Source organism: Camelus bactrianus, chromosome 10, assembly GCF_048773025.1.
Source record: "Camelus bactrianus isolate YW-2024 breed Bactrian camel chromosome 10, ASM4877302v1, whole genome shotgun sequence".
In the NCBI taxonomy this organism is placed as follows: Eukaryota; Metazoa; Chordata; class Mammalia; order Artiodactyla; family Camelidae; genus Camelus; species Camelus bactrianus.
The window spans coordinates 28,538,066-28,558,888 of NC_133548.1; the positions used below are offsets into that span (position 1 = coordinate 28,538,066).

At 36.3% G+C, this 20,823-nt stretch overlaps 1 protein-coding gene across 7 annotated transcripts in view; it reads right to left on the reverse strand.

The window, feature by feature from the left end:
- METTL15 (methyltransferase 15, mitochondrial 12S rRNA N4-cytidine) overlaps positions 1–20,823 on the reverse strand; it is a 471,343-nt gene that overhangs the window by 279,718 nt on the left and 170,802 nt on the right. For all 7 annotated transcript variants that reach the window (XR_012509638.1, XR_012509634.1, XR_012509635.1 and 4 more), the window contains exon 7: positions 8,639–8,706. Coding sequence is in view for 1 of the 7 variants with exons in the window: in XM_074372221.1 (XP_074228322.1) it covers positions 8,639–8,706 (68 nt within the window). In the remaining 6 variants the exon portion in view is untranslated. The remainder of the gene's footprint in view (positions 1–8,638; positions 8,707–20,823) is intronic.

A 20,823-nucleotide genomic window follows, 5' to 3' on the forward strand; every position in this document is an offset into this window, starting at 1 on the left:
TGCAGGGGCTCCTCATACCTTTGGGGCTGAGACGAGAAACCCGGATTGGGCTCCATTATGGAGCAGGTGTTCTTCACTTTCTGGAAGGCCTGTGCCAGGCCAAGGCCTTGGTGCTACAATAGGTGGGTAGTACATAAGACATTGGAGCAACTGTCATCTTTCTTACAGTAGACAAGGCAGGTTGCACCCAGTGCACACTGCAGCCTTCATGGTGGCTAAGGTGGGCTCCACGAGAACTAGCAGATCCTTGGCTGGTCATCAAACCCTGGCATTCCAAGGTCAGCTACACCCAGGTGGTCAGGGCCAGGCTGCTAGCATGAGACACTGATGCAGCAGCTCTGTCATGGTCACTGAGCATAAGTTCCTGGAAAATAGCAAAAGGACTATGTGAGCCAATAACAATGGTACAGGTAAGGAGGCCCCAGTGGCCTCCCAGCAACAGGTTTTTTCCAGGTCCATGAGTTCTGAGTTAAGTTTATTCCTAAGTATTTTATCATTTTTTATGCTATTGTAAATTAGACTTTTTCATTAATTTAATTTTTGGATTGTTTATTGTTAGCTTATACAATGCCACTAATTTTTGTGTCTTGATTTTGTGTCTTGCAACTTTGCTGAATTCATTTACTAGTTCTACCAGTTTTTTTGTGTGTTAAATCTCCTGGGTTTTCTACATATAAAATCATGTAATCTGTGAACAGAGGTAATTTTACTTCTTTCTTTTCAACTTGGATGCCTTTTATATCTTTTTCTTGCCTAATTGCTACAGCTAGGACTTTCAGCACTATATTGAATAGAAGTGTTACCACAGAGTGGGCATCTTTGCCTTGTTCCAGATCTTGAAAGAAAAGTTTTCAGTTTTTCACAATTAAGTATGATGTTAGCTGTGAATTTTTCATATATGGCCTCTATTGTGTTGAGGTAGTTTTCTTCGATTCCTGGTTTGTTGAGTGTTTCCATCATGAAAGGGTGTTGGATTTTGTCAAATGCTTTTTCTACGTCCATTGAGATAACTATTTAATATCTGTCCTTAATTCCGTTAAAGTGGTATATTACATTGATTTTCACATGTTGAGCCATCTTTGCATTTCAGTAATAAATCCCACTTGGTCATAGTATATAATCATTTTAATGTTCTGTTGAATTTGAGGATTTTTACATTAATACTCATCAGAAATAAAGGCTTGTAGTTTTCTTATATTATTTTGGTCTGGCTTGATATCAGAGTAATGCTTAACTCATAAAATAAATTTGGAAGTGTTCTTTAAAAATTTTTGGAAACATTGAGAAGGATTGGTGTTAATTTTTTTCTTTAAATATTTGGTAGAATTTATATTTACCTTTATCAGAGAGCTTTCTATTTTCTTATACTTTCATGTTACATTTAGTGTCCTTTGGTTTTAACTTGAGACTACATTTAGCACTTCTAGTAAGGCAGATCTAATGGTGATGAACACCTTCAGGTGTTGTTTATATTGTTAGATCTTTATATCTCCTTCATTTTTGAAGGACAGTTTTGCCAGATAGAATATTCTTCTTGACTGGCAGCTTTTTTTTTTTTTTCCTTCAGCACCTTGAATGTATCATCATATTCCCTTCAGACCTGTAATGTCTCTGCTGATACATCCGTTGGTAATCTAATGGGAGCACTCTTGTATGTGACAAATCACTTTCTCATTCTGCTTTCGAGATTATCTGTCTTTGAATTTTGACAGTTTGATTTTAATATATCGCAGTATTGGCCTTTTTGAATTCTTCCCAACTGGAGTTCTTTGGGCTTCTTGAATTTGGATGTCCAATTCCTTTCTCAGATTGGGAAGTTTTCAATCATTGTTTGCTCAGATAACCTCTCTGTCCATTTCTCTCTTCTCCTTTTGGATGTATTTATTGTTTCATTCAATGGTGTCCCATGAATCCCTTACGCTGTCTTCATTTTTCTTCATTCTTTTTTCTTTTTGTTCTTTTGACTCAATAACTTCAATGTTCTTTGAAAACCCAGTATCAAAATATTGCTCACAGGAAGCCTCACTACACAGGGTCTACTTTCTTCCTATGTAGGGGGCTCACTGCCCCATGAATAAGCTCATTCTAATTGATGTACAGTTCTAGGTTTCAGAAATTGAATTTTTATTTTTTTCTTTTTCTGCAATCTACTTCTGTATAGTTTCTACTCATTGTTTCTATATCTACCCTTAGGAGAAATTAGAACCAATAAATCTGGGTTTTTTTTTTTAAATCACATTGGACAGTTCTTTGTTTAAAGATGGATATAATGACTCACTCTAGTTTGGTCTGGTTTTAGATGAACATCTCCCAGCCTTTCTGCCATATGGATCTAAGGCCTTCTCTCCATCTTTATGCCTTCCAGAGTCCAGTTTGCTTTTGCCCTTCCTAAAATTTTTCTCCAAAAATCCCCAGAACTGAACACAGAATTCCAGATGGCATCTGACCAGTGTGAAGTACAGGAGAACAATTATTGCCTACCATGAACTCACTGTCCTCCTGACAATGGGTTCCTTCTTTAAGTTGGTTGTGTGTTTTTTCTTTAAGCAGTTAACTTAAGTTAAACTTGCTTTTTTTTTGATTCCTCATTTATTTTTCATATATAATGATATCAATCCATATCTTCATTGTTCTGTGCTTGTGAAAGGAATCCCACAATTCCCAGGCTCAGAGTCCCAAATGAGGAATATGGTTAAAGTAAATATTTATTAAATAAAATAGCAATACCATAAGACTTCATGACCCCTTCTCCTTTTCTTTCCCAGGAAGGAAAAATGTGCTTAAAGAGAGGATAAATTTCTGGTAGTGTATTTATTAGAATTCCTCCTTAAGAAATAACAGAAACCAAATCTAGTTAGTATAAGAAAACAAAAGTGGGGAAGAGGGCTGTATTTTAACAATAAACAGATGCTTTACAGATCTTGAAAGCGGCTTATATCTAGGTCTCATCAATTATAGGAAGGCTTCTGGAACCAAGGATTTTTCCTTCTTCACATCATGCCTGAGCTTCTCTCTCTATAGCTGATTATTTCCATTTATCTACAAGTTGGATCTCTTCACTTCTCTTGTCCTCCAAGGGAAGTGGGTATCCAACAACTTCTGAGTCTACATTGTGTGGTTACAATACAAACTAGCAAGCTCCTTCTCAGGTCCAAATATGAATTACCATGAGAAGGATTAGGATGGAGAATCTGCTTGGTTCATCTTGGATCATGGTTTTAACCTAGTTCCAATCAGCCATGGCTGGGCAGTGAAGTAGGATGGAAGGTGAGGTGGTAGAATCATATAATGCAAATATACCTGCTAAGTCCATCTCACACTTGTATGGGGGAGAAGTTACAAGGGAAGGAAGACAACAAGTGAAAGAATAAATTTCTGAATCATTAGAGATGGGCTACAAAGAGATGTTATGGTGATTGTATCCCTGGAAATCATAAAGAATGTAAGGCTTTAGGATGTGGTTTAGATACTCCGTTAAAGGCAAAAGAGACTGTCTCTTAGCATCTCCTCCTGCTCCATTACTCCAGATCATGCACCCTTTCTCCTGAGGGGTGAGTTTTTTTTCCTATGTCCTTAAACACATCTCCAGAATTAAATTTGTTTTTGGACCAAACAGATAAATTGACACAGGCATCAAAGCAAAAGAACTGAACTTCTTAGAAATCACTCAAGAAAACTGATGTTAGTAGGACTTGGAAGTTAACATCTATATAAATATAGGTTAATTCATTGTTTCATTTAACAAACCCCACTTCAATGCCTCCAACTAAGTCAGGCTCTGCTAGGTTTGGGAGATGCAAAAATAAATCACATATTCTCTCTTAAGACACTAATATGTTGTAAAACTTGTCACATAGTTAACTATAAAACAATGAAAAGTACTACAATAAAACTATATAAAGGTGCTGACAGAGTCTAGAGGAGACAGTAGCAAATATCAGCGTGAAGGTCTCAAAATCTGGATATCTGAGATTCCTGGTGGAAGTGGTATACTGTCTCCATCTGACTCAAAGTGCTCTTTTCAACAAGAAGCGCTTCTTCCCTCTCCTGAATAATTTTTATTGTTATACTTCATGCTTCAGGGAAAGTTGCAAACCTGGCGCATTATTGTTTTAATGGATTCTGCAACAAATTACCACAAATTTAATGGCCTAAGACAACAACTTTTATTATCTCAGAGTTTTGGTAGGTCAGAAGCACAGCATGACGTGACTGGAGTCTGTGCTTAGGGGCTCATGGGGCTAAAATCAAGGTGTCAGCCAGGGCTGTAGTTCTCAGCCTCCGGAGGCCCAGGATCCTCTTCCAAGCTCGCTGGTTACTGGCAGAATTCAGTTCCACGTCGTTGTAGGACTAAGGTTTCCATTTCCTTGACACATGGTTCCTTTTATCTTTAATCCAACAATAACACATAGAATCCTTCTCATATTTTGAATATCTCAGATTTCCCCTTCTGCTTTAAAGGGATCATGTATTCTCCCTATCTTACTGGTTAGTAACCTTAATTACATTTATGAAGTCCCTTTCGCCATGTAACATAATATATTCATGGGTGTAACACCAAAGGGAGAAAAGGTCTTGGGGCCAAAATTCTGTCTACTATATCTCACATACATACAGTATTCCTCTGTTTGCTGGCTGATTTCTTTTGAATCACTACAAGAAGTGACCAGTACCCTAGAGAGGGGTTGTACTAAACTCAAAGGCAATGCCTAAAGAAATTGCACTAGGTCAGATAATCAAAGTCACTTGGTCCTAATTTGTGGTTTACTCTCATTCAAACCTCTCACCACATCTTAGGGTAGTCAGTGAAGACAGAGGCTGCTAACCGAGCTGGTTGATATTTGCTGAGCAATTGCCATGAGTCAAGTACATATAATCTTCACAATACTCCTGTGAAGGAGGATTATTATGGTGATTATGTGACAGATAAAGCACTTCAGGTATAAAGAATTAAATGGCTTGCTCAAGTCTGTACAGCTAGGACGGGGAATCCTGGGATGTGAACGCAAGGCTATGTGGCTTGAGAGCCAAAGTTTCTGATCACCAATACTGGTTCTACTGGTAACCAGACAGAGACATTATACATCAACTTCAAGGGAAAGAAGAGGAGAAGGGAGGGAAAATTTTATGTGTCAAATACATTCACACACACTATCTCATGGAATCCTCAGAAATACTCCATTTAGTGATACCTTCCACATTTATAGAGGAGGAAAACTCAGTCAGGTTAAGTGATTTTTCCAAAGATCCTAGAATTTGCAAGTGGTAAAGCCAGAGAGCCATGTGTAAATCCAAGGTCTATGGTCCTTCAGTCTACTGTACCAGCCCTGGAAGTGACACACTCCTTCCAAAGTTAAAAGCAAAAGTTCTGCTTACCAGGAGCAGAAAATGAAAAGAGAAAAAATGTTCTGTGTGCAGTGAGCCAGGATATTATTAGCAACTGTGAGGTTCTGGACATGTCCATGGAGTCAGGCCCAAGTGTGGAGCCAAATATACCCAGTCTCCTCAAGAAATGAGTCCTGAGGCCAGCATACCTGGGCCTGTGTCAGCCGTGGCCATGCCAGGTAATGCTTCTTCTTCCCAGGAGTACATTCTAGTTCAGCCAGGATGCCATCTGGGTCTCCGATCAATTTCAAGATGAAAAATGATGGCTTAAATGTAGGTTAGCTTGAAATACCAAGAGATGCTGGCATTAACTTGTAAAATCATTCAAGATTACTTTACAAAATGATATCATTAGAATGATGCTTTGTTTCCCCAGGCCTTAGTTTGGCATGGTTCATCTGGTCTGAAAATGCTCTGCCAAATGAAAATTCATGCTTTGCCAGGAGCGGCCTTTGGAGGTCAGAGAATGCTGGGCCATTGTCCACCCAAGCCAGAGCTTCTGGGTTGGCTTTCTTTCTGAAAAAGCCCCTGGCCTTTAGAACCTCTCCTATAGAGAGAACTTTCTCCTACCTCCTCTTTATGCTTTCATATAAATATGCCTAAGCAATTTTTTTCTCAGAAAGAGCATAAACTTTAATTTTCTTTACTTTTTCGTTACTTCAAAATGTTCAATCTAACCTTCCCATAGACTTTCATATACAGTGGACTCATGTCATTCATTCTACGAATAATTAGTGAGTGTCTAATGTGTGTCAGGCACTGTATTAGCTACCTTGGGCATTGCAGTAAACAAGACAGACAAGGTTTTTGATCTCAAAGTTCTTAAAATCCAAATCTTCAGGAAAATGCAAATCAAAACCACAATGAAACATCATCTCACACTTGTTAGAGTGGCTATTATCAAAAGACAAGAGATAACAAATGTTGACGAGGATATGGAGAAAAGGGAACCTTTGTGCACTGTTGGTGGGAATGTAAACTGGTGCAGTCACTATGAAAAACATTATGGAGGCTCCTCAAAATTTAAAAATTGAACTACAGTGTGATCCAGCTATTTCACTTCTGAGTATTTAAATAAAGAGAACAAAAAACTAATTTGAAAAGATCTATTTACCCCCATTTCACCACAGCATTGCAGTCAAGATAGGGAAACAACCTAAGTGTCCATCAATGGATAAATGGATAAAGAAAATGTGACACACACACACACACACACACACACACACACACACACACACACAGTGGAATAGCATTCTGCCATTAAAAAGAATGAAATCTTGCCATTTGTTACAAAATAGATGAGCCATAAGTGAAATAGGTCAGAGAAAGACAAACACTGTATGATCGCACTTATATGTGGAATCCAAAAAGAAAAACATGAGCTCATAGATACAGAGAACAAATTGGTAGTTTCCATAGGCAGGGAGTCGGGAATGGGAGAAATGGGTGAATGGGGTCAAATGATACAAACTTCCAGTTATTAAATAAATAAGTCACGGGGAGGCAATGTATGGCATGATGACTATAGTAACACTGTGTTGCATATTTGAAAGTTGTCAAGAGAGTAGATCTTAAAAGTTCTCATCATGAGAAAAACAATTTTCAATGTTGTATGATGACAGATATTAGCTAGATTTATTATGATCATTTGGCATTATATACAAATAGCAATTCATTATGTTGTACACCTGAAACTAATATAATGTCTTATGTCAATTATGCCTTCATAAAAATATTGCAAAATCCAGTGGGAGGGTACAGAACATAACACAATAAATACATGGACAACATGATTACAGATTGTAAAGTGATATGAGAGATATAAGCAAGGTTATGAGCTACCAAATATTCAACAGAGGCAACTTTAGACAGAAAGCAAGGAAAGACCTCACTGAGAAGACGACATTAGGCGAAAGCCTCAAAGATAAAGAGCAAAGAGCTGGAGGAATAAATACGACATACAGAGAGAAGAACACTTGCAAAGGCCCTGGGGTAGGAAACAGCTTCGTGTGTTTGAAGAAGAGAAAGGCAACTAGTGTGCCAGGAGGGTAGTGAGTAAAGGAAAAAGATGGTGTGAGATAAAGTTGGACAGGTAGGGAGAATCCAAAACAAGTGCAGCCGGCAGGCAATGGCATATATTCTTTCATTTTGATCCTTCTACAAACCTGTTAAGTATTAATTAATAATTTTTCTAGCAATGAAGAAACCAAGGTTCAGGGATTTCTACCAACTAAATGGTGGATTTCCTCCAAAGACAAAGAAGGTTTGGCCTTGCAGAGCTACTATTAACCTACTAAATAGTTCCAAATTGCCACATAAGTGTAATTCTTCAAGTGGAATTTTTGTTTCCAGGTCCTTGGATTGTCGGGGCCCAGAAAATTCCCAAACTTATTGACAAGTAAGAATTTTTGCAAAATCTTTCAAGAGAGCCACCTTTAAATTGGTGAAGTAGGGGTAAAATTATATGTCTATGTGTATCTAAAGCTGATAATTGAAAACAGGTTCAGGGACAAGCAGACAAGATCATCTCAATCACCTTTGTGCCGATGATTTTTAAGGTCCTCAGTCTCAATATCCTACCCAACGCCAGTTCCATTCTTTCTATGCCTTTTCACACTGGTTCTCAACACCTTTTCTTGGTAACATAATTTGACATACTCAAAACATACAGGAAGAGATTAAAAGTTCAACACTGATTTTAAAATAAGTTTCGTAAAATTGAAAAAAAAAATGCACCTACTTATAGCACCACTCATTGATTTCCCTTAAGCTCTATGTAACTGAAGGAGTAGTCATGTTTACTGCTCTGACCTTTCTTGCTTCTGTTTGTGGAATGAACTGAAGTAAAAGGTAGTTTTATTTTTTTATTAATACTGTTGCCCTCAAACCATTCTACCTGATCTTTCTTCTCTGTCCTCTCAGGCCAATTCTATAGCTTTTATGGCCATTTCTAGATAATAATAGAACAGTATCATTTTCAAATATTAAAAATCAACCTAAAACAATATCTAATCTCTCCTCCCATTTTAGATTCCTCTCCTCCTTAGTTTGGAATGACGCAAGAATTCTATAGATTAGCAGTGGGAAAAGGGATGTGGCCAACTTTTTTTACTACTCCAATATCGCATTTACCATCTTTCCTTCTCCCTCGACCGCGATGTTCCTGTAGGAGCACTAAAGTGAGAGCACCATGTTGACTGACTCATGGGTCAACAGTTTTTGCCTAAAGAAAGGTCAAGCAGCATTTTCTTACCTGTGCTGTGAAGAGGTGCAGGCTAGGTCCTGGGGTATCTCTCAAAGAGCCCGGTGTCTCAAGCTCAGCTTGCAAAGAAAGAAAGTAAATTTAATGTAGCCAGAATAATAAATGGCACCATAATATCTATATCTTATCCACAACCTTATAATTTTCATCTATAGAGCCAGTTTCATCTTTGTAACCGTGACATCCTTGTGAGGAAACTGAGGCAAAGAGAACAAGTAACTTGCTTCATGGCTCCAGGCCACGTGAGCCTTGAGCAGAGCTTATAAAACATAGTCCCTCTCAAGCTTTGGCTTTAGAACCTTCCTAATCAAGAGCAGTCCTCATGTAAGATCTCTCAGTGTGCCTATGATTAGTTTGCTCAGTTGTAAATTCCCTGTCATGCCTCATTCAACCACTATATATGACTGGTGAATATTGTTCTGTCACACTAAACTGCCTTAAGTTTATACTTAAATGATGCTCAAATGCAGGACACATGTGTACTACAGCTTAGGCAGCAAACTGTACAGACTTATGAGGATTTTACTCACGTACACGTGGATAGTGTGCCATGATTTACAAAACACTGTGACACACACACACACATACACACCCCCCCATCGATTTCCCTAGTGAGGCAGATGCTCACTAGGGTATTTTTTAGCTCTTTGAAAAAAAAAATTCCAGATATTCATGTTGTTTATTTATTTGTGTTGATAAAAGATCGTTTCTGAATTTATAGCTTTAAGTTGTCTGTCTCAAATTCCATTAGGTTTTCCTAGTAAAGCAGATTCTACTGCTGTTGCCCTATACTCTGTAAAAAGAAATTACTGGAATTTATTCCACTTTGCAGGATGGCTAAAATTCTCAGATTGAGGTAGGATATGGAAAGTGAGTGATTTCTGTTAATAGAAGTTGCTTAGTAACCAATGACCTAATGTGAGCATATTTTAATAGTTAAGGTAGGGAATGTTTATGTGGGAGTTTATAATTCCTTTCTCTCAAAAATAAAATAAAAAATGCTCAGTGTAGTTTATTTCCCTAAATAGAGCATAATCTCCTTGGGGACACTGTCCAGACAGTGAGGGAAACCTGTTGACTGGCTGACTTTATCACTTTGTGCTCATCTTTGTGTTTTTTCACAATGTGCTAACTGCAATACAAAACTGGGTCAGTTGCTGGACAACAATAAGATATGAACGCAAAAAACAGGTAGAGCAAAAGAAGGATTATATTACCATTTGACTTTTACCCCAATTTTTCAATTCAAAGTAATTTTCTTTCTAGCTGGACTTTACCATAGGAGGAATAATTGAGTCAGCACACTTAGATTGATAGTGTTTAATTCGCTGAAGTTGTAGAGTATGGTTGGCTCTTTTATTTTGTTAATGCTAGATGTAATTTTATAATAAAACAATGTTTATTAAAAATCATATTCAGACTATGAAATAGGAGTTTTACTCTCGTTGCTTTCCCTTTTTTCTTCCCATTTCTTTCAAGTGCCTTTGAAATTGTCCTCTTGCAAATCAGTGGATTTATGAGTTTTGACCATCATCCATAAGGTGGCAATAAGAATTTGTGGCCAGTTTTGTAAACAGTTCCATGGAGATCATCTCTATTTTGAATGCAGCCATTGTTTCTTATTTATCTATAGCCCCTGGAGCACAGAGCACAAAGTAGGTATATAAAAGATGCTTGAAGGATGAGTACATGTGGAAAGAGTAGAGAAAGGAAGGCCGTAGCTTGTATCCAATACCTTGAATAACACTGGTGGCCATTTCCACTGTAGCAACAGCAACCTTTCTAAAGGCAAAAGAGCAACTCTGCAAGAAGTCCATGAAACAAACTGTTGTGCTCAAACTCCCACCGTTTATGCCTCCTGTGCTGCTCTACACTCCTTACATCATCTTTACCATTTTTAATCCTATTTAATTTATTGATTAACACTTTTCTCTTCCCTTAAAATATTTACAAAGGAAGCAAAATTAATTCTGATATAAATAAGAAGAGTGGATGCCTACAGTGGATGGAGATTGACTGGCCTCTTTTAGGGAGATAAAAATACTCTGTATCTCAACATGGCATATATCTATATTTGTTTAAACTCATTGAATTGTATACTTAAGAACTGTGCTGATTAAAATATGTAAACTTTTCCTCAAAATATAGTTTAAAAAATCAGGTAACTTTAAACTCATTCACAATTAAGATAAAATAGTGTTGTTAAATTCTAGATAGAGCCTTACAGAAGGCTCTAAGCCTGAAGCCTGCTCTCTTTTTAATAGAGATTGATATGTGTTAAAAAGGTCTAAAGAATGCTAGCAGTTATGTCGCTTCTCCTCTTCTGCTTTGTTTCTTTCTTTTCTTTAAAAAATATTTATTAGCATCCTTCCTCCTGTTGTGAAATAGCCATAAATCAGGCCTGACATGGTAAGTTGCAGGCCTGTGCAGAGGAGGCCAACCTCAGCACGGGGCAGATCCACTGGTAAAGAGGGTAGTGGCCCAGCAGTATCAGAAATTGGCTACATCCAGAGATATTGAGCAAAAAAATAAACATGTCAAGAATAATTAAGAGTTGGGGTTCTTACTATTGGAAAGGGAGTTACAAATACAGAAGAAGATAAAGCTAGAATAAACACAGCTGGCATTGGATTAGAATTGGATGTACCAAGGTAAGAAATAGTTCTTATAGACAGACATAGAAATAAATGTAAATGTAAATGTATAATTAGTTCCTAGCTATCTGCTAAAAGGGCCTGGGAAAAGTGGTGTCTCAGTAGAAATGAACACCTAGTGATAATATCTTGGTTTCAAATACTGAAATGACTGGGACTCCCCGAAGAAATGACTGAATCCAGGGCAGAGACTGGGAAAGAGCATGATGACCCTGGAACATCTCTGCTAACAGAAAGCAAGAAAATGATCAAAGAAGGATGAAGACATATCAGAAAAACAGAAGTAAACTTGAGGGGGTTCCAACTGGTCAAATCAAGGACAGTTGGAGCATTAAATTAAATGATATAATAACAAATTGTTAACTCATTGAATAAATTAGTACTCCACTGCTATCAATACATAAGTGACAAAATGGGGAGAAGAGAAAGTTCTTCCTTATGGTAGAAAGTCTCTAATTAAATGTAGAAAGAATAATGGTTTTAGAAATCCGCCATTTGGCAACAAGCATAGTGATAACTAATCCAGGTAAGAAATCTCAAAGGACACTAAAACTAGTGGGTGAGAGTGAGATAGGGAATGAGGTTTTTACACGGTTTCAAAGTATCTCCCCATAAAATATTTGTTGATTACAAAGGGAAAAATATTAGAGAAACCTGGTGGATACCCTCTTGTTCAAGTGATCAAAATGACCACCACCAGTAATGGGAAAAATAGACTTCATGAACAACTGATAAGATATAACAAAAAGAAAACAATGTGATAGTCTGACCAAAATTACAAATATTGGACAAATCCAAATTGAAAAATATTCTAAAAAACAACTGGCCTGTCTTTAAAAATGCCAAGATCATGAAAGCTAAGTACGGGTCCAAGAGGAGGACACTGTAGTCTTATAACATGACATTGTATAAACTAGAGAGTGAATCATTTTAGGCACAGAAGATGGCATTTTCAAGGATGTAGAGTCCTAAGTACTGTAGCAAGTTGGGCGTACCCAGACATAGAGGGATGATAGGGGCAGCTGGGGAGATGAGGTGGGACCAAATGACAAAGGGCCATTTCCTCTTCTCCTTGTGTATTGTTATGAGTACATGCAGTCTGAAAAATTGAAAAAGGTATTTGAGTTGATGTGTTCATCCAGGCCCTCTGAGAAGCAGACTCAAGGACAGAATTAAATGTGCAAGGAGTTTATCAAGAGAGGAAAGGAGTTTATTATGCAAGGAAGTGAGGAAGCTGAAGAAGTCTGGGAGAGTCATCAGGCTGTTAAGTCTGACCTTGTGTGAAGAAGAGAGGTAAGGAAGGTTGGATGGAAGGTTCAACAGAGCCATTGGTGAGTCCTTCAGCCCAAGTTGGCTGTCAAGTACTCCTGTGTCTCCCAGGAACAGGTCTGCATTAGCATTCCTACCGCACTCAATTTGTGATGGGAAGCAGCCCATGGTAGGCACGGCCTGGGTGCAAACACAGAGATGAACTTCAGAAAGCGGCAGCTTGGACCTTAGTCAGTTATGCTCCCTGTAGTAGGAGGTAGCATGCTCATGATCACCACCTTTGAGTTTTGGATGATGAAAAGGATTTAACTGGCAGAAGAGGTGAAGGTTATTACAGGGAGAGTCGTGAAGGAGCTTAAATTCAGGCATTTAGTACTTCACCTTGTTCTTTTTGAAGCAGCAGTTTTCTTTTAGTTACTAAGAAGTCAGGCATTTTTGAGCTGAGCTGTGTGCACATTTATCAGGCTGCAGTAAATAAACATGGACACCTAATCCTGAAGAACCCACCAACTTGCTTCGGCTTCTTAATGTGGTTAAGTCTTCTGTTTTTTGTCTGGGTCACCTGTGGGGGCTAACTTAAACATCATGTAACTGTTTTCCTTTTCTCTGGAATTATTTTGATCCATCATTGTAACACACATTGTTTTACACTGAACAGAAATTGTTTTTTAACTGCCTTTCACTAATATAACAGGGAAATACATTCTATTTATATGTGGTAGAAAAACACATTTTTTTCTTAAACATTAGGTTCATGTTGTAAAAGCTGGTAATGAAGTTTAGCAAAAGGGTTCTTTGATTTTGAAAAGGTTGGGAACAACTGAAATCAACTGATCCTGTTAAGGTCCTATTGAGTTCGAAAAGACTGAATCTGTAACACAATTTCAGGTTGCTTTAGTCTATTTTTAATTGCAAATTTCCTAAAGCTTATTAAAGAAAGGAAATTATTTTTCTAGACTCATTTTATCAGGTTTGGAGTCCCCTCATTCTTTATCAAGTGCTTGAAAATTTCTCCAAATTGCGTAAGTAACAACTATAAATTGTGACTCACTGCATTTCTTTCAGTGAGTAATGCAATTAACACTGCAATATTGTACCCACTATTTTTTTTAAAATTCTTATTAGCATTTATTAACTGCTAGCATTGAGATTTTTTTTTTCACCTTTGAGAAAAAGATTCAAGATGCCCATTACAGCTTTAACTTAACAGTAACAAACTTAACAACTGTGCCCTTTCCTCAAAGGATGATGTGTCTGTTCCAAATGATGCCATTTAAAAACACAACAGAGTACTTCATTGGGTAAAAAACTGGTGCCTGGAAGAACTTTGGGGAATTTTTTTCTTTCAATGGCAAGAAAATTGCTACTCTAAAGACAAAGTGCATATGAGAAAAAGCTTAACTGTGAAATCATGCTAAAGATGTGTCTGTAAACTAGCTTCTGCGTATGAGCTACAGTTTTGGCATTTAGTCTTCAAGACTATTCAGGTAAGTGCTCTAAAAATACCTGAGTAAAACAGCAGTGTTTCCTTGGTGTGTGTGGTGAAGGGGATGAGGAGGGAAGAATAATCCCTCCCCCTCTTTAAAAAGATAGTAATTAACTTCAAATATTTTTCATTGCAAGCACCATTCCTGGCTTCATGTATGCCGTGGCTACTTGTTCCTGGTCAGGAATGCACTGTTTTATCCAGAATTTACACTCAACCTCTAATGCTGATCTGAATGGCAACCCTGGTGTAGTCAGCCTGAAGCGATTTTTAGGGAGGATGTTAGGATGAGTTCGCTTGATTTAGGACGTGGATACAAAGATCTATTTGGGCTATTTTATTTTTAAGGCTGCTCTGTAGCTGCACCAAATACATTGGTCTTTTAGAGAGGAGGAATGAAAAGATGTACCTTCTTTATGGTCAGGGTTGCTTCACTGCATGACTTCAGGGACTACAGCTTGTATCTTCCTCCATGTGTGATTCAGTGCAATAGAAGAAAACATTTGTTCATCTATTTCTGGATAGTTATTATGGGGGAGAGGATTTTTTAAAAGGCGAAAAACTAATCACTGCTATAACAAAGCCAGATATACAGAAAAATTGTCATCTACTCCAATTTTAAAATTGTGCTGTCCAATACAGTAGCCACTGGACACCTATAGGTTTCAAGAACTTAAAGTTCCTGAAATATAGCTAGTCCAAATTGAGATGTGCTGTAAGTGTAAATATACATAACAGATTTCAAAGACTTAGTACAAAAAAGAATCTAAAATATCTTATTTTTATATTGATTATATGTTGAAATATATTGGATATGTTAGTTTAACTAGGTTATACTATCAAAATTAATTTTATTTATTTCATTTTATTTTTCTCAATGTGGCTTCTTGAAATTTCAAATTACAATGTGGCTCAAGTTGGTAGCTTGCACTATATCTTTATTGGGCAGCACTAGTCTAGAACATTTGATTTACTTTGGTCCTCAGAAATCACTTCATCCGTTCTATTCTTTGCATCTAGCACAAAACTGCAACAGGGGCCCAGATTAGCCTTGTTGGGACACTCAGTTTGGTTGATGCCAAGATTGAAATCCTCTAAAGGAATGAAGGAATCAGATGAGGTTAAAAGCTAGAAATTATCAACATTCATCTTTTGAATACTATAGGGAATAGAAGCAGTGAGAGTGGGCATCCTTCTCTTGTTTTGGATTTCAGCAGGAAAGCTTTCAACTTTTCACCATTGAGTATTATGCTGATTGTAGGTATGTCATAAATAGCTTTTATTATGTTGAGATATGTTCCCTCTATGCCCACTTTGTTAGAATTTTTATCATAAATGGGTGTTGAATTTTATTAAATGCTTTTTCTGCAACTATTGAGATGATCATGTGATTTTTGTCCTTTCTCTTATTGATGTGGTATATATCATGTTGATTGATTTGTCCTAGCCATAGTAATTAGTCAAGAAAAAGAAATAAAAGGGATCCAAATTGGAAGAGAAGAGGTAAAATTGTCACTATATGAGGATGACATAATACTATATATAGAAAACCCTAAAGGCTCCACACAAAAACTACTAGAGCTGATAAAAGAATTCGGCAAGGTAGCAGGATACAACATTAACATACAGAAATCAGCTGCATTTCTTTACAATAACAATGAAATCCCATAAAAGGAAAGAAAAGAAGCAATTCCTTTAAAAATCACATCCAAAAAATAAAATTATTTAGGAATAAATGTGACCAAGAATGTGAAAGGTTTATACATGGAGAGCTACAAAACACTGACTAAGGAAATTAAAGATGACTTAAAGAAATGGAAAGATATCCTATGCTCCTTGATTGGAAGAATTAATATTGTTAAAATGGCCATACTACCCAAAGCAATTTGCAGATCTAATGTGATCTCTATCAAATTATCCAGGCAGGACATTTTTCACAGAACTAATCCTAAAATTTATATGGAATCACAGAAGACCCAGAATTGCCAAAGCAATACTGAAGTAAAAGAATGAAGCTGGAGGATTAACTCTCCCAGACTTTAGACAATACTATGGAGCTACAGTAATCAAAACAGCATGGTAATGGTACACAAACAGATATATGGATCAACAGAACAGAATAGAGAGCCCAGAAATAAATCACAGACTTTTGGTCAATTAATCTTTGACAAAGGAGGCAAGAATATACAATGGAGTAAAGACAGTCTCTTCAGCAAATGGTATTGGGAAAATCAGACAGTCACATGTAAATCAATGAAGTTAGAATACTCCCTCACACCATACACAAAAATAAACTCAAAATGGCTTAAAGACTTAAACATAAGATAAGACACTATAAACCTCTTAGAAGAAAACACAGGCAAAACTTTATCTGACATAAAACGCAGCAACATTCTCCTAGGGCAGTCTACCCAGGCAATAGAAATAAAAGCAAAAATAAACAAATGGGACCTAATTGAACTTACAAGCTTTTGCACAGCAAAGGAAACAATAAGCAAAACAAAAAGACAAGCTATGGAATTGGAGAAAATATTTGCAAAAGATGAGACTGATAAGGGCTTAATTTCCAGAATATATAAACAGCTCATACAACTTAATAATAAAAAAACAAAAACCCAATCTGGCCAAAAATGGGCAGAAGACCTAAACAAGCAATTCTCCAATGAAGACATGCAAATGGCCAAAAGGCACATGAAAAAATGTTCAATATTGCTAATTATCAGAGAAATGCAAATCAAAACTACAGTGAGGTATCACCTCACACCACACAGAATGGCCATCATTAAAAAGCCCACGAATGATAAATGTTGGAGACACTGCAGAGAAGAGGGAACCTTCCTACACTGTTGATGGGAATGTAATTTGGTACAGTTGTTAAGGAAAACAGTCTAGAGATTCCTCAAAAGACTAAAAATATCCATGAGTTTGCTTCTTTTTTGTTTTATTCATTAGTTTGTTATATTTTTTAGATTGTACATAAAAGTGATATCATACAGTATTTGTCTTTCTCTGTCTGACTTATTTCATTTAGCATAATGGCCTCCAAGTCCACTTATGTTGCTGCAAATGGCAAAATTTCATTCTTATGGCTGAGAAGTCTCCCATTATATTAGGTTGCTTTCAAATTTGGGCAATTGTAAATAATGCTATGAACACTGGGGTACCTGTATCTTTCCAAATTAATGTTTTTGTTTTATTTGGATACATCCCCAGGGGTGGAATTGCTGGGTCATATGGTAATTCTATGTTTAGTTTTTTGAGAAACCTCTATCCTGTTTTCCACATTGGCTGTACCAATTTACATTCCAACAATGCACAAGGGTTACTTTTTCTCCAAATCCTTGCCAACTTGTTATTTGCATTCTTTTTGTTGATAGCCATTCTGACCAATGTGAGGTGATATCTCATTGTGGTTCCCAAATATTTTCAACCTAAGGTTGGTTGAGTGTGCGGATGCAGAACCCACAGATATGAAGGGCTGAATGTAAATCCAGTTCTGCTTGGAAGAAGACCACCTCATTCATTTATTCAATCCTTTGTGGTCTCATATTATTTTAACCTCTACTATAGAATTAAACCTGTTATATTCCAACTTTTTAGAACTTACATATCTGTCCCAATTTATATTACAATGTAGCTCTTATAACAAGGGGCACATCATTTCTTTTCCCTTTTACCCACAGCACCTAGCAAAAAGATAATAGATATTGCTGAGTCAGATAATGAATTAATGGTTGCCTGATTTCTACACATCTCAGAATAAAGGATAATCAATGAAACAAATACGGCTTTAATGATTAAAATTTAATGGCGGGCTAAGTAAAAGGCTAGAGTGGTGCAGTTTTAGTCAAATGGCCAGATTGAGCATTTGACCCCAGCTCAATGTTCACAAACTGAACTAACGTACAGAAAGATTGCACAGAGATTGTCGCTGTGATACACTTCTCACAGGCCTAAACAGTGCTGATTCATTCACCACAGTTTGTTTGCAAGTGAAGGAAACAAACTTTAAAGTTAGAGAAATATAAGCAGTCTTAGATCTGGGAGTCATCAGAAAATGTTTGATGCTTTAAAGAACTGACTGAAAGTTAAACAGGTTAACGTGACATTTCAAAGGGATTTTGAAATTCAATAGCTTTCTCTAGCAGCTGATGTTTATTCTCTGGTTGGAAGGCAAATGTTGAATTTCTTCAAAGGAACAATGATAGATTCTAGAATAACTAGATAGGTTCAACATTCACAATAGTACTTTTTTCCCTTCTCCCTAACCCCTCCCCACTCCATGAAAATCATATATGTATGTACATAATAAGAAACAGGAAAACCATATGGCTGGCTCTTAAACATGCTTTTCTTCATCATCAAAGGGGTTTTTGTGTGAAAACAACATAAATTCAGAAGAAATAGGTATGGTGCCATTAAAAAAGAAAAGAAGGCTCATAAAGAATATATGTAAATCCAGGAAGTGAACATATTCTTTTTTCTTACCATATCAGCACTGAGCAGAAATTTAAGATGTTTCCCATCATTTGAGTGAAAGTCCATGAATTGCACAGTCTCTTTCAGTTGTATATTTGTTTTCTTTATTTTTCTTTATTTATTTAAGTATGGTTGATTTACAACATTAGTTTCAAGTAAACAACATAGTAATTCAAAATTTTTATAGATTTTATTTCATTTAAAGTTATTTAAAAAGTTGTATTTCCCTGTGCTATACAATATATTCTTATTATTTATCTATTTCATACATAGTGGTTTGTATCTCTTAATCACTTACCTCTATCCTGTTGTTCCCTCATTTCTTCACCCTACTGATAACTACTAGTTTGCTCTCTATACTTGTGAGTCTGTTTCTGTTTTGATATATACATTTGTTTTCTTTTTAGATTCCACATATAAGTGATAACATAGAGTACGTGTCTTTCTCTGACATTTCACTAAGCATAATACTCTCTAGGTCCAACCACCTTGTTGCAAATGGCAGAATTTCATTCTCTTTTTATGGCTCAGTAATATTCCACTGTATGTCATATATCTCTCACATCTTTATTCATTCTTCTGTTGATGAACACTGAGGTTGTATCCATATGTTGGCTATTGTAAATAATGCTGCTATGAACATTGGTGTACATGCATATTTTCCAATCAAAGCTTTCATTTTCTTTGGAATATATGCCCAGTAGTGAAATTGCTAGATTACATGTTCATTCTATTTTTAATTTTTTGAAGAATATCCATACTGTTTTCCACCGATTTACATTCCCACCAACAGTGTACAAGGGTTCCCTTTTCTTCACATCCTTGCCAACGTTTGTTATTTATGTTCTTTTTGATGATGGCCATTCTGACAGGGGTGAGGTGATATCTCATTGTGGTTTTCATTTGAATTTCTTTGATGATTAGTGATGCTGAGATGAAGCAATTTGAAAATGATACCAGAAAATGGAAAGATAACCCATGTTCTTGGATTGGAAAAATATTGTTAAAATGGCCATTGTACCCAAAGCTACCTACAGATTTAATGCAATCCCTATCAAAATACCCATGATATTTTCCACAGAACTAGAACAATCATATCATTTATATGGAACCACAAAAAAAGGACTAATCCTATTTAAAAACAAAGCAACATAAAGGAATGAGGAATCATACCATTTGATTGTTTAACAATACAAATCCTCACCTTGTGAAAGGCAGGCAAGTATTATTGGCCAAAGCACAAAGATGGAGTTTAATGGGCAGGAGCTAGAACTGAAGAACTAGGAATGGAGCATGTCCTCCTCTTGTTTGATTTCAGTTTTGTATTCTAGCTTCTGGGCAGGGATCTCTTTAATAGGGTGTATGCTAATGGTGGAAAACTTGTACTTAAATACCTTGTATTTAAGGTAAATAATTGCCTAAGGAGATGTGACATTACTAAAGAGGCAAACGTCTACTTTGCATATCAGAGCATTACATTTTATTTCTTTACTCTGATGAAACAATCTTGGTAAATCATGTGAGAAAAGAGTGAGGTGACAAAAAACTCTGTGAAGAATTTTAACGTCCATCTAAATGAAAAGTATTGTGAGCTATCATCATCGCATGCTGCATAAATAATTCTACTGAACTTCTCATGTTTTTGAAAATTTATGCTGCAACAAGATCTAAAAAAATAAAATAATTTGTATTTAAACTTTCTCTTAGTATTCCTGAAGATCACGCTGTGTGTTACCAAACATTAGCTGGAAATAGTAGCTGTAAACAGACGAAATTTGAGAAAATAATATAAAAATAGTTATGCTTGTTATACAATCTAGCCTCTTTAGAATATGATGCTGATATTTTACAAACCATGCTTCATTCAACATTGAACATATGGCATTGTGCTTCTGAGAAAAATGTATCTCTGATCAGGATTTCTGTCAGTAAATTTATATTTACCAAGCACCTCACAAAATTCCCTTTACATTTTAATGCTTATTTCTTGCTATTACTGAATATTGTTTACATCAAAAATATCTATTAAAATACTGCAGCAATCACAAAAACTCAATAGAAAAATAGCTACATTAAAATAAATATTACAGGATTTTAACCAGAAGCAATTTTTAATTAATTCTTATCCATTACTAAGAATCTAACATGGAGGGCTTAATTTGTGAGAGTGCATGCTAATATTGCCTAATATATTTTTTTCCAGAGTAAATGTGAAACATAAGTGAATGCCATCTCAGTAGACATAAGAAATTCACATATGAATGTGGACAGAAAAAGGGATAGGGAAG